General features: G+C 36.7%; 1 protein-coding gene across 2 annotated transcripts in view; it reads right to left on the reverse strand.

Annotated features, from left to right (window-relative positions):
* ALCAM (activated leukocyte cell adhesion molecule) overlaps positions 1-14,540 on the reverse strand; it is a 188,795-nt gene that overhangs the window by 44,462 nt on the left and 129,793 nt on the right. For both annotated transcript variants that reach the window (XM_031456275.2, XM_031456267.2), the window contains exons 2-3: positions 5,804-5,904; positions 1,896-2,115 (exon numbers count right to left, since the gene is read on the reverse strand). In XM_031456275.2, coding sequence (XP_031312135.1) covers positions 1,896-2,115; positions 5,804-5,904 — 321 coding nt within the window. The remainder of the gene's footprint in view (positions 1-1,895; positions 2,116-5,803; positions 5,905-14,540) is intronic.

Consider the following 14,540-nt stretch of genomic DNA (forward strand, 5'->3'; position numbering starts at 1 on the left):
CAGAGCCTGGAATGCAAATTCCGTTTCTGAGAATCACTTTGTTTTCAATGACATTCAAGAAAGAAGAGGGTTGGGGGTGCTGATAGTATGCAGGGTGTGAGTTTGTTTTCACAATCATAGAAATCCTCTGTATTCTGAAACAGCTGACAGATTTAATTGAATTCGGCCAACTGAATTTTTGTTCAGTATGGTATTTTAAAAACTTACATTTTGAAAATTGTCACAAATGTTTCTTCTAAATGGAACAACCCGGATTTTCTCAACTTTCCTGTACACTGCCTTGATATTTGGTAATTTTAACATCGTAACAAGAGAAAACTGAAGGTGACAAATCAATACACATAACCTTTAGAGTGCTGTGACTTAATCTCTGTACCTCAGTACGTTCCTGTTGTATACTTCTATTTATGACGTCACGGCCTCATTAAAAAATTTTGGTTGCTCTCTTTAGAAAATGTTTCTAGCAGTGCATCATCCATCTTCCTAATAGCATCAAAGTGAAACAAAAGAAAAGAAAGGGAAAAAGTACATGGGACATTGGCAAATACAGGATGCAAATTATCTGGTGTGTTCAGTGTGATGGGACATGACCGGGAAAACCCTGGTACTTAGTTTGATTCATAAAATGATTGAGAAGAGTGGATGGCTTCTGGAAAGTGCCTTCTAAGCTGAAAGCTAATCAACTGAAACGTGTAATATGCTTTTACAAGGTTCTTCTGGAGAACAAAGGTTCCTTTGATAGTATAAGCACTCTTTGAATCCTTGTCAGGAGCCCACAGGAGCTTTGAAGTCCATATAAATGCTTAAGGGACCGTCCCAGTTAGCTGCATAGGCTATTACAAGAGAAACAGGAAAAATCCAGTTACTGGCTGGAGCAGCAAGGCCCTCTGGGTTTCTTTCTTCCCTGTTTATTTTAATAATTTCTAGGTGCTGTCAAGTTATCAGAAAGCAGAGGGGAAAACTGAAAATCGAGGTCTTCTTCCCCAATTAAAAAAGACAAGCATTCTAAAACTTTTGAGACCTATTTTTCTCCTTCTAATTTCTAAGATACAATGATGTAATGAGGGTGGGACTCTTTATTTGACTATTAAAAGATGAAGTGTTTTCATTCAAACTTCTCAAGTCATTCATCTGCATAGCCATTTGCACACTAACATTAACTATGTATTATCATTAGGCAAAGTAACTTGCAGTAATTACTCCAAGTTTCTCCTACAACCTTCTCTTCCACCCCTACTCTGTTTTTTCCTCTTGATGTATTTCACATACACACTCAGCGTGTGGAGAACTTCTTTATTTCAGGGCAATTTTCTAAACTACCGGAACACTTTCAAGAAGTAAATCAGCAAACATTAAGCATTAAAGGTCAGGATATGTGTGTGTGTGTGTGTGTGTGTGTCCATATATATGTAGAAGGCTTATATCTCTTGCTTGTATTTTGCTATTTTTATATATCAAAAGACAATGTATGATTCAGCCTAATGTACATATATATGTAGGCATGATATGTATGATTCTGTGTATATATCATGTATCTGTGTGTGTGTGTGTGTGTGTGTGTATACATATATCACAGAACATTTATTTGTGCATGTCAGTGAAAGTAAATGTCATAGGCCAGGTTTCATTTAGTAGTACTTCATATCACAGGAAATTTCACCCGACAAAATGATAGAATATTCTTATAGTTCCTCACTGCAAAACTCCTATTCAAATTTCAAGGATTTTTGTTTTCCTCACTGACAGCATGCACGAGCAGAAGGAAGATCTCTAGAAGTCCTCTCACATAGACGCCTGCTGTGGAGACACCACAGGGTTCACAGCCTTCTTTCTAAAGAACATTTCCTAGCACCAGTCGTCAACCCTGCTTAGCAGCTGCACTGCGGGCTACTTACTGAACACCTTGACCACTGCAGGGGCCTCAAACACGTTGTCTTCCGTCACTAGCATGCACACAAATCTCTTTTCATCACTGATCCTTGCGTCGCTGATCGACAAGGTGTAGTTTTCATAGAGGCTCAATCTGTCTTTGTATTCTGGTACATCATCATACTGCACACTCTTCTTCATCGAGGACCTGAAGGCAATAAATACTGGGGAGCCATCCGGCTTTTCCTAAAGATTAAAATAATAATACATTTTTAAAAACAGGCGTATTCAGATGTCTCAGGATGACAACCAGAACAACAAAATTTCCTTGGCCATATTATTCCACCAATATTTGTAGTTCTGCCCAAGAAGAAGAATTTTGGATATGAGCCTCCCATAAATCTTTGGAAGAGAAAACTACTCTTCACAAGAGGAGAAGCCGTAAGTTCTTTTACTGGCATCAACTGAAATATAAGAAAATGAGAGGACAGAGCTTTAGGAATCTGAGCTTTTCTCGCATCTGGAGGACAGAATTAGTAACTGTTTTGAAACTGACAAGGGCTGGCCTTATGTCTGATATGAAAGAAGAAAATGGATGAAAACAAACCTATTAGTGTTATGTTACAAAATGATTTTCAGCTAACTATCACAGCAAGCATACACTTGAGCTGCAAACACTCATTTAAAAATCTTGGGCAATTATCTTCTGCATGTTCATTACTTTGATCTGCATACTTTAAACATCCACGCCTTTCAGAATTGACAGAGCTGACCTTTACACATAACACAGTTTAATGAGTCTTCATGGAGGAACAGTATTTGCCCTTGTGAAACGATCACGTCCATTAAGGAACAGAATCAGATTAATCACTAAAATCCATAGTTTTGCTACCTGAGTCATAAAAGTTAGCTCAAAGGGCTTTATATAAAAACTCATTCCAAAAGAAAACATAATCTGGCATACACAATTATGCCAGAGCACTGAGACACAGACTTCATTTCTTCCTCTGCTCCCACAAACATTCTCTTACCTAATAAGCAATAACCTAAAATAAGGGCCAATCTGTCTTCTATATGCTTTGCAAGGCCTTTGTTGATAAAATGTTTTAAAGTGCATGACAAATTCCAAGGTGCTATGGGGGTAATATTTTTAAAAATATATTAATATTTATACTGTTATGGAGTAAATATTTGTGTCCTGCCCCAAATTTATATGTCTAGGTCCTAATCCCCACTGTGATGGTATTTGGAGGCAGGGCCTTTGCAAGGTAGTTAGGTTTAGATGAGGTCACGGAGATGGTGCCCTCGTGATGAGATCAGTGCCCTTATAAGAAGAGGAAAAGACATTAGCTCTCGCTTGTGCTCTCTCCATGAGAGCACAAAGAGGTCACGTGAACACATAGCAAAGGACAGCTCTCTACAAGTCAGGAAGGGGCCCCACCAAGAGCGGAATCTGCCAGTGCCTTGATCGTGGCCTTCCCAGCCTCCAGAACCGCAAGAAGTAAGTGTCTGTTGTTTAAGCCGCACGGTCCGTGGCATTTTGCTCTAGCAGCCCACGCTAAGACAATGACTAAGCTAACCTTGGAGTCCAAGAGTTCTTGTTGGTTGACTATCTGAATACATCAATACTATTCTCACTAAACCTTTGGATTTTGTCACAGGTTTACAACGCAAATCCTTGCCCTGCATCATTCCTTCATTAAGAGAAATATGTTAGACTAGTACCTTAAATTTCCATATTTATTCACTTACGCAAGAAATAAGTCATCAAACTTTAATAGCTATTAATTAGTAACTATATACCAGGTACTTTCTTTGGGCTTCCCATGCATTAATGGATGTAATACTCACAACAACCCTGTAAACTAGACTTACAACATTGGCTCCATTTCAGATTAGACAATGGAGGCAGAGGCTGGTTAAATAGCTGGTCTAAGGCCCCAGCTAGTGTATCTCAGCAGCGCCAAGACTGGAGCTTCACAGCCTGGCTCCGTTAATACTGCACTATATCACTCTCGACAGAGATGCCTCTTCTGTACCAGCAAGAGAGAAGCCGGTGCTGGTGAAGAGGTGGTGGGAGTAGGGTGGGCAGGCTGCACAGGGAGCTGTGATCTCCATTCGTGGGGACGTTACCGTGCAGTAGGGGAGAAAGGAATCCATCTTTCCTCTGTGTTTGCGCCCTTTCACTCCTTTCAAATCTGCTCTCTGTCTCAGGTTACAACCAGTTAGAGGTTGTGCACTGTGTCTGCAAATCCATACTGCTTCTAGAGCATGTGGTACCTCACATGTATCTCATCAGTTTATTCCTGAAGCTTCCTGTTTCAGTAACGATTTGAAAATGGCCACTATTGCTTGTTTCCACTGCCACTGTGCCACTTCAGTTTGGGTGAAAACTGTTCCCTGGGCTATCATTGGGAACGTCTATGATCACAGAAGTTTTTCACCACCTGTATTCCATTTTTCTAGGCACCAAGTTTGACTCCAGGGTGAATTAGATGGTAGTCTCCCAGACCTTTGGAATTTTAGGGGTACAGACAGACTTTGTCCACGTAGGCCTCACCTTCATTTTCCCATCTTTATCAGGAACCAGAAATAGCTCAGAATTACCTGCTGTGAGCTGGATGATGGGGGGAGAGCACAGACGGTGCTTGCGGCCTCTCCTCCTCCTGCTTCCAGCTGCCCCTACTAGAGCTTAGCAGCCCCACCGTCCTAATAGCTTACCCTCTTCACACAATTACCAAGTGCCAAGAACCAGAGAAGTATTCTGATAAGAGTCACTGCATGTAACCCTCACAACAGTGTAAGGAAGACCATCATCATTCTCACTTTATCCTTGATCAAATGGGGATTAATCTACTTGTCCAGAAGCCCCCAGAGAGTACACGGTAGAACTTGTCAGACTGACTCCAGCCAGACCCCTATTTTAAAGTACCGTGTCATACCACCCTTCGGGTCTAACTTTTGCACATTTCTATTCTGCAGAAAATTCATTCCTGCAGGTATCTGAGAGGAAAAAATGGTGTGGTTCAATAAACCTAAGAAATGTGCCAAATTCAGACAATTCATAATGTATCTTAATATAGCAAAGGCTCTGAGAAGTATTGCAATAAAAATACTTCTGAAAAATTATTTGACCATCAAATATTTTCCTATTCAAATACCTTTTAACATTTCAAGGAAGTAGGGAAAATGTGCCAATTGTGTTCCGTGAAACATGTCAGCTTTAATCTTGCAAACTATTGGGAGTCTCTTGAAAACTGTGCCACACAGACACCTTTTGTTGGTTTTGGCAATTAAATTAGGATATTTTATCAGTCAGAGCTACCTAGCCTTTCCACCTCACCTACAGCGATATTACCCTCCATTTCCAGACCCATCTATACCTTGATACCTGAGAAAATGATTTTGTTATCTGCAAGAAATGAATAAAATAAGCAGTGTCAAATTTAAAAAGGACCAACCACATCAACTCAGTTCTAAGACCAAGTACCAGAAACAGGCTTCTAATGCAGGTGACTGATTCTGAGTGAGCATTTGGGTGTTCTGGCTACTGTGCCTCTGCAGTAACCACACCAAACAAAACAAGTACGTAGAGAAAGGCTGCTGTCTTTCCCCAAGTTCTGTCCTATCTTCCACTAATTCTGCTCTGGAACTCCACCTTTTCTTCTGCCTTGAACACTTCAGCGTGAATACTGCAGACTAATACGATCTAAGAATTACGTGTTTATTGGCTTTACTTTAAAATAGCATTTGTTATGCAAGACTCAGGAATTATTCTTTTGACATATTCAACACATTATTTCTACCTTCCTACGTTTATACCCACAGTTGAATATTGCCATTATGTTCATTTGAAATTCACATTTACTCACAGAAGGAATTTTCTCTCAAACACTAGAGGCAATCAACCAAGTCCAAGGTAGGTCACACTTACATATTTCCATTTGCCAAACATGAGATTCTGAGGTACATCGAGTCGGCAAGGCATAATAATGGTATCTCCATACGCTGAGTTTACAGTATACCATCCAAGACCTTCAGAAAAAAGGGAAAAAAGAGAGAGAGAGATTTTTAAGTGTTTCCTTGAAGTAACAAAGTAAACAACTTCAGTTCAAGATGTATGTCTTAACGAAGATTATTATAATTTTATCTTAAATGGCATGCAACAAGTATGTGGTTAGAACATATTTCCTATTTAAATATCAACAGGTCTTATTTAGCTACTAAGCCTTTGAATGTCACACAATTCAAATCTAGAGACCCCTCCCGTTTTGCCAGCGAATAGATAAGTAGCATGTGACAAAGGAACAGAGTGGAATTTGAGGGTGTATTTTCTCCACTGTATTTCATTAAAAAAAAAATTCACTGTATTTCATGGAAGTGTAGGGCTATACAAAGATTGACATGCTTAAAATTCTCAAAACTAGCTTTAAATAAACTTGTGTCTTTCATTTGAAAATATTATCAAATTTAACTTCTGGAAAACTTTTTAAACTATTAAATAACTAAGAACTTACACATGAAAGACTACAACTGGATTTTAATGACAAGTAGAAGAATGAGCATTGAAAATGGCCTACTTTAGAGGAGCAATGGTTAAAACACTAGTTTTAATTTGAATTATACGTAAAATATTAACACAATAAGAATGTGTAGTATGAAAATTCTTTGGAAAGCGTTTACAAAGTGATTGCCTTGCATTTTTGGTAGACAATCTAATTTTAGCTATAGCTGCTCCTAAGGTACAGAAAACTTCCTGGTCTTATTTAATTCTTTATTGAGAAAAACTATAAATGATAAATAATTAAGTTGTCAGCAGTACTCACATTTTTGCATATATTAAAAACACGCTATTCAAAAGCATGCTATATATTCATGAAATTAAAAAAAAACCAGGCATTTAACTTGGCAATAGTATAGTACTTAGGAAATTTCTCAGATCTCTTTACCTTATTTTGTTTACAATTATCCTTAAGGTTAAATATTTTTACAATCAAATATCTGTTAAGATATGTCATAATTGGAGACAGTGTGATGGAGCTATTTTAAACTGTGGAGGAAAAATGATATTTTGTCCACCAGGTGGTGCTAAAATGCAAAGCTAAGGCAATTTGCAACATATAAATAAGACCATCATAGGACTTTCTGAAAAAAGACAGGGTGGATACTATCTTTCACTGTTACTCATCAATCACAATATGTACAAAAATGTCAAGTAAGGATAAAATCATTAACATTAGTAAATAAAGAAAAAGGTAATAAAATTCCTATTTTAAAATTCTGTCAATTGAGGAAGCTACTTTTCTTTAAAGCAATTTTACTCCAGTGAACAAAAACATTACAAAGAACACAAATTTCATGTAAAAATGCCACATAACAACTGGTTTCCAGCATATTAAATAAAGAATACAAAATATAAGCCATGAGAATGTGTTTTCATTTTGCTATTCGAGACAAAGGTTTTACTAAAACCGTTCATTATGTATTTATTTTATAATGGAAACTTACAATTTTTATCAATAATTTTTAATTGTTCAGTGTCCTCCATACTTTAACTTTAATTTCTTTTTATTTTAAACCAGTAAAGAGCATAAGACTGTAAATAAATAAATAGTCTCTTCAGCCTTGTTAAAATAAAAGTTGTGAGGGTTTAGACATGTGGCTGCAGACCGGCAAACCAAAGACAGTTAAGAAATTGCTTTATTTCATGGTACTCAACGGTGAAAAACTCAAAAGCTTCCCACTAAAATCTGGGACAAGACAAGGCTACCCACTCTCACCACTCCTATTCAACACAGTCTTGGAAGTCCTAGCCACAGCAATCAGGCAAGAGAGAGAAATATAAGGGATCCAAATCGGAAAAGAAGAGGTAAAAGTGTCACTATATGCAGATGTCATGATACGATATATAGAAAACCCTAAAAGATCCACACAAAAACTACTAGAACTAATTGAAGAATTCAGCAAGGTAGCAGGTTGCAAGATTAACGTTCAAAAATCAGTTACATTTCTTTGTACTAATGATGAATAAATGGAAAAAAGAAAGTAAAGAAACAATCTCCTTTAAAATAGCACCCAAAGTAATAAAATACCTATTTTGGTATTTATTGGTAAATCTAACAAAGGAGGTGAAAGACTTATACATGGAAAACTATAAAACACTGATTTAAGGAAATTAAAGAAGACTTAAAAAAATGGGAAGATATCCCATGCTCCTGGATTAAAAGAATCAATATTGTTAAAATGGTCACACTGCCCAAGGCAATCTACAGATACAATGCAATCCCTATCAAATTACCCAGGACATATTTCACAGAACTAGAACAAATCATAGTAAAATTCATATGGAATCACAAAAGACCTAAAATTGCCAAAACATTACTGAAGAAAAAGAAAGAGGCTGGAGGAATAACTCTCCCAGACTTCAGACAATACTACAGAGCTACAGTCATCAAAACAGCATAGTATTGGTACAAAAACAGACATATGGACCAATGGAACAGAATAGAGAGCCCAGAAATGAACCCACAAACTTTTGGTCAACCAATCTTCAACAAAGGAGGCAAGAATATACAATGGAATAAAGACAGTCTCTTCAGCAAATGGTATTGAGAAAACTGGACAGCAGCATGTAAATCAATGAAGCTAGAACACTCCCTTACACCATACACAAAAATCAACTCAAAATGGATCAACGATTTAAACATAAGACAAGATACAATAAACCTCCTAGAAGAAAATATAGGCAAAATATTATCTGATATACATCTCAAAAATGTTCTCCTAGGGCAGTCTACGCAAGCAATAGAAAGAAAAGCAAGAATAAACAAATGGGACCTGATGAAACTTACAAGCTTCTGCACAGCAAAGGAAACCATAAGTAAAACAAAAAGACAACGTATGGAATGGGAGAAAATTTTTGCAAATGAAACTGACAAAGGCTTGATCTCCAGAATATATGAGCAGCTCATACAACTTAATAAGAAAAAAACAAACAACCCAATCCAAAAATGGGCAGAAGACCTAAACAAGCAATTCTCCAAGGAAGACATACAAATGATCAATAGGCACATGTAAAAATGCTCAATATCACTAATTATCAGAGAAATGCAAATCAAAACTACAATGAGGTATCACCTCATACCAGTTAGAATGGCCATCATTCAAAAGTCCACAAATGACAAATGCTGGAGAGGCTGTGGAGAAAAGGGAACCCTCCTACACTGCTGGTGGGGATGCAGTTTGGTGCAGCCACTGTGGAAAACAGTATGGAGATTCCTCAAAAGACTAGAAATAGACATACCATATGACCCAGGAATCCCGCTCCTGGACATATATCCAGAAGGAACCCTACTTCAAAATGACACCTGCACCCCAATGTTCACAGCAGCACTATTTACAATAGCCAAGACATGGAAACAGCCTAAATGTCCATCAACAGATGACTGGATAAAGAAGGTGTGGTATATTTATACAATGGAATACTATTCAGCCATAAAAACCAACAACATAACACCATTTGCAGCAACATGGATGTTCCTGGAGAATGTCATTCTAAGTGAAGTAAGCCAGATAGAGAAAGAAAAATACCATATGAGATCACTCATATGTGGAATCTAAAAAAACAAAACAAAACAAAACATAAATACAAAACAGAAACAGACTCATAGACATAGAATACAAACTTGTGGTTGCCAAGGGAGTGGGGGGTGGGAAGGGACAGACTGGGATTTCAAAATGTAGAATAGATAAACAAGATTATACTGTATAGCACAGGGAAATATATACAAGATCTTATGGTAGCTCACAGAGAAAAAAAATGTAACAATGAATATATGTATGTTCATGTATAACTGAAAAATTGTGCTCTACACTGGAATTTGACACAACATTGTAAAATGACTATAACTCAATAAAAAATGTTAAAAAAAATAGAAATTGCTTTATTTCACTTGTTTTCTACAATACTTTGGATCCCAAATGTGGAAATGCTAGCATGTATTTTAAGATCTGTTCATGCACTACACAGGGGCAGTTCTGCCAAGACATGGAAACCATTTTGTGATTTAATACTTTGTTTTCCAATAGTATATATAGCAAGACACTTGACTACATAATGACTCCAAGATGATCTGGATCTATTCTATAAATTATGGCAGGACATGCACTCTAGTTATCTCTTAGCATTATAAAAACACACATTCTTTTGACAACTGACGGTGCTCTCGTGGCCAGTCACGGAATGAAAACAGTTTACAGAGCTTAGGTACCAATGAGGTGAGTCCTTTGCTAGGTGCAGGGAAACAAAAAAATTCCTTTTTCAAAAAATATAATGGTTTGCTCTTTCTTATAGATCATTTTTCTTTCCTCTTCCATATAGAACTTTAATGCACTATATATACACCAAATTTTATAACTGATTTTGAAGCTGTGTGAATTTCAAGTACACAGTGTATTAGCATAATGAAAGTGCAGTTACACCAGGGAAGGGATCATATATTTTTAATCTCTGTATCCCAGGGACAATGCCTGGCACTTAATGGGCATCTAATAAGACGATTTCTCATTTGAATCTTGTGGAGTCTCTTCCATTTTGGTTATTAAATTAACATCTTTGAAAATCAGGGAGGAGTTGACAACATTGGAACTTTGAAAATCCTTAATCCTGCCACATACTGTAAAGGCTGTCATATATCGTCTTCATGGATCTGTGTTTGGATGGCACTTTCTTACGTGAAGACAAACTAACACAAAGCAAACGTTTTTATGAGTTTATGGATGAAACTACAGGAGAGAACATTTCTCCTGTCTCTTGCAAGAGAAATTAAGGATTGATGGTGCACTGTGATTTGCCAATGATACTATGAAATACCTTTTTCCTTATTTGTGATGACCACAAAGCAGAGAGTTGTCTTTTTTTAAGTATTTGCACATTTATGGATTGAGTCTTTTAGTGACATGACAGTTTGATATCTAAAATTAGCCAGGACAGGACTCTTTACAGCATAGCAAACACGAGGGAAATAAGACATGTGACACTAATGAGGGCAGTAGGTAAAAGGGCAGCAGTTACAGACAGAAGCCCTGGTCCACAGACTGAGGCAGAAGGAATGGCATCCGTTGGATGGCATTAGGAGCCACAGTCGTGATGATTTGAAAAATCATTTTCAAGTTTGCTATGATCATCAACTTTCTTCTTTGGGTAAGAGTATAATGACCCCCAGGTTCATCTGATAGAAAGACTAGGGCTTGCATGTCTGGGAGAGCTAATATCTCTAACACCCAAGGGATAACGTACTGCAAAGACAACTGTGACTTGGTGATAAATTAGTGTCCTGATCTCTAGAGAGGTCTCCGTCTTTGAGATGAAGTGCCAGTGACACCCAAAGACCTGCCAACACAAGTAATTGTTTATACTTTCCACAGAAGTAAGAGATTTCATCTTTGAATTGCCAGGTCTGAATTAAATTTAGTTTACTAGAATTCCCCTGCAATTTTCTCCCTATCATAGTAGTTGCTTAAATTATTCATGGTTTTGTAGCCTAGAGATTATTGGACACTACTGGAAATATAGAATGTCTATAATGTCCTTCCTCAAAGAGGCTAAATATAAAAACTAGAATGTGTGTGTGTGCACAAGGGTATGCAGTTCTGTCTGGACATGTTAGATCTAAACTGGGCTAAGTCACTTTCTGTGTTAAGCGTGTACTAAAAATTTAAGGTAATATTATGAATTATTTGTTGCTATCAAAATGTCCTGATATAAAATAAAACATGAAAATGTATTACATCTGAGAAGCAGTGTGCAATTATGTAATCATTCTTATGAAGAGTTATTAGCTAAAGATGAAAAAAAGCCAATAGAACTAGAAAGGCTACATAGGGGAATTCAGTGGGAATAAAATGAGCGTAAGTCTCTTGACCAGATAATTCTGACACACAGAATTCTCAGGCAAGTGATCATAAAATACAAGATAATTATAGTTATGCATTTTATACAGCAAATAATTTAAAGAGGCACTGAAACAGACTCTGGTAAACTTTTGAAGTTAGGCGACACTTTTTATTTCTAATTAAAATAATTAAACTAATAATTTTGGCCATATTTATGAGAATTTCTTTTTCTATATAAAGTAATTCTTAAGGACGATCAAGGTCAGAGTCATCATTCTCTTTGCATCACTGACAAATAGACATTTGAGTTGAGGTTGCTTAAAAATCAGAATCTGCTCCCACATTTCAAGCAGAAGTATAGCAAATAATATATAATAAAGCAGCCCCAGAATTCATTGGAGTCTATTTTACATGCTGTAATTTAGGGTGGTTAATTATGTTTTATTGCACTGATACTTTAATAGCATCATCAGCTTTAAAGCATTTTTTTTCTTTAGGCTTGGAAGTCTGGTAGGTGCCATAGAAGGGTTAATCACATTACAACTGGCTCAGAGCTCATGACATGAGAACTAAATTCCAGGTCTACAGAAATTTTAGAGAAATTTTTATTTGTGCAAATGAATGGTGGGGGACAAAGTAGGTAAAAATGAGAGTTATCCTTAGAAATTCCTTTCATATTTATTTGACTGATTTTTGACAGATAAACATGCTAGTGTCCCTGTGTGCTTTATTAATGAATTAAGATTTGTACAACTCTAATTAAAACAGGCAGTGTTTCTCAGCCTCACCACCACTGACATTTGGAGCTGGATAAATCTTTACTGTCGGGGGCTGGCCTAGGCATGTTCAGCAGCATCCCTGTCTCTGCCCGCCAGATGACAGTAGCACCCGCTCCCAGCCTTGACAACAAGAAAGTCTTCAGACCTGACAAATGACCTCTGGGAGGCAAAGCTGCTCCCCTAGATCCCACCTAGTTGAGAACTATGGTTTAGACCTTCAACGATTGGCTTCACTCATTTAATAAAACTAGAGTTTCCAAAAAAGAGATCGTTGTTGTAAAACAGAATCTTAGTGTGGAACTGAAGAATCACTGAATATGAATGAAGGGATAGAGGCAGCAACGGCACATAACAACATCAGGTTATTATCAAATTTGTTTTCCTAGCAGAAACATATTATGTTAAACTAAAATAGGAGGATTGGTTTCTGACTTTGAAATATTGGGATCCAATCCAAACCAAGAAATTACAAAAAAAATACTGTTTCAGTAAGTCTACTTCATGTACTATAATCAAGCACAAACTGTACTGATAAACATACTATCTAAAGGTACATACCACATATGTTTTATTTAATATGATAAAATATCATAGCTCTACTAACAGAGGGTAAAGCTCATGCTTTTAAAGAGTCTTCCAAACTTAATTTTATAATTCAATGACACAAGGTTATCTTTTCTCATAATACCTCCCATAAGTTCACTAGAGTTTAAAATTTTTGTCAAGGTCATGTAATGTATAACAAGTAAGATTTGTTTTGTGTGTGTGTGTGTGTGTGTGTGTGTGTGTGTGTGTGTGTGTGTGTGTGTGTGAGTGACACAAGGGCCTATAATTCCCAAGTAACTTGGAATACATGGCAGGTGGGAGAAAACATCTGATGGAATCTAATGTCATTTTGAGAAACAGAGAAAACAGTTATTCAGCTTCCTTTTTCTTTTTCAATTTCCTTTCACCAACTTGGGTAGTTGGAGGCCAAATTGGGTGTTTGCTGGATGTGAGGTAGGAATACATTTGTTCAAAATTCACTTTCTGCATTGCCTTTCAGAAGTATCATATATTATAATAGAAGTATAACAGTGTAATGCCAACGAATAAGACAAAGAGTAACTCTTCCTTCATCAAGACTTGTTGTGAATGAAAAATAAGCCACAAAACAATAGAGTGTGACCCTTTGATCTTAAATAAATAAATAAATAAATGCATATGAAAAAAAGTAATGCTTCCTTTCTCTTTCTCTCACTAGTTCCTACAATTCTTAAATGCACTATATTATATCTTTTAGATAAATGGTTATGCCACTGTGGAATAATATTTAGATGGAAAAAGACCCTCTTACTAAATTATAAAATACTGCTAGTACTCAAGAATATGTTTTAATATATGTTCTTTACACGACTTCCAAGTTTGGTATATTATAATGCTCAAAATATTTATCTTTTTAGTAGAGTACAGGTCAATGTAATAATCCATATTATGTCATAGAAGGGAGATCTGTAAAAACAATACAGTTTTAAAAATACCAATACTTACATTACTGTGCTGAAAACTAGCTTCTCAGTTTACCATATGCCTCATTACACTCTAAGCACAGAATGATCTATGAGGACAGATAAGTCACAATTCTTCCCCATTAGTTTAGGTTTTGCCCATCTCTGCTACATTTCTATCATTGTTCCTTGGGCCTGTCTGCCCTGGCTGAATTCCTACATATCCTTCAAGGCCTATGTCAAAAGTCCGCTACTTATACATTCAATCATGCATCAAGTATTTACTGAATACCTACTACAGGCAAAGAGCTAGACACTCTTTGTAGGGGAAACGTATAGTAAAATAACAAGGCCTGCTCCTCCAGGAACATGACAGAATTTGTATGAGCTGCTTAATAGGTAAACCAAGTGGTACGGCCATGCAGAGAAAAGAATTCCAGCAATGAGCATGGGGATATTGGTTAAGGCTTCTTAGAGGAAATTTCATTTGATCTGAACACTGAACAAAAGT

Source organism: Camelus dromedarius, chromosome 2, assembly GCF_036321535.1.
Source record: "Camelus dromedarius isolate mCamDro1 chromosome 2, mCamDro1.pat, whole genome shotgun sequence".
In the NCBI taxonomy this organism is placed as follows: Eukaryota; Metazoa; Chordata; class Mammalia; order Artiodactyla; family Camelidae; genus Camelus; species Camelus dromedarius.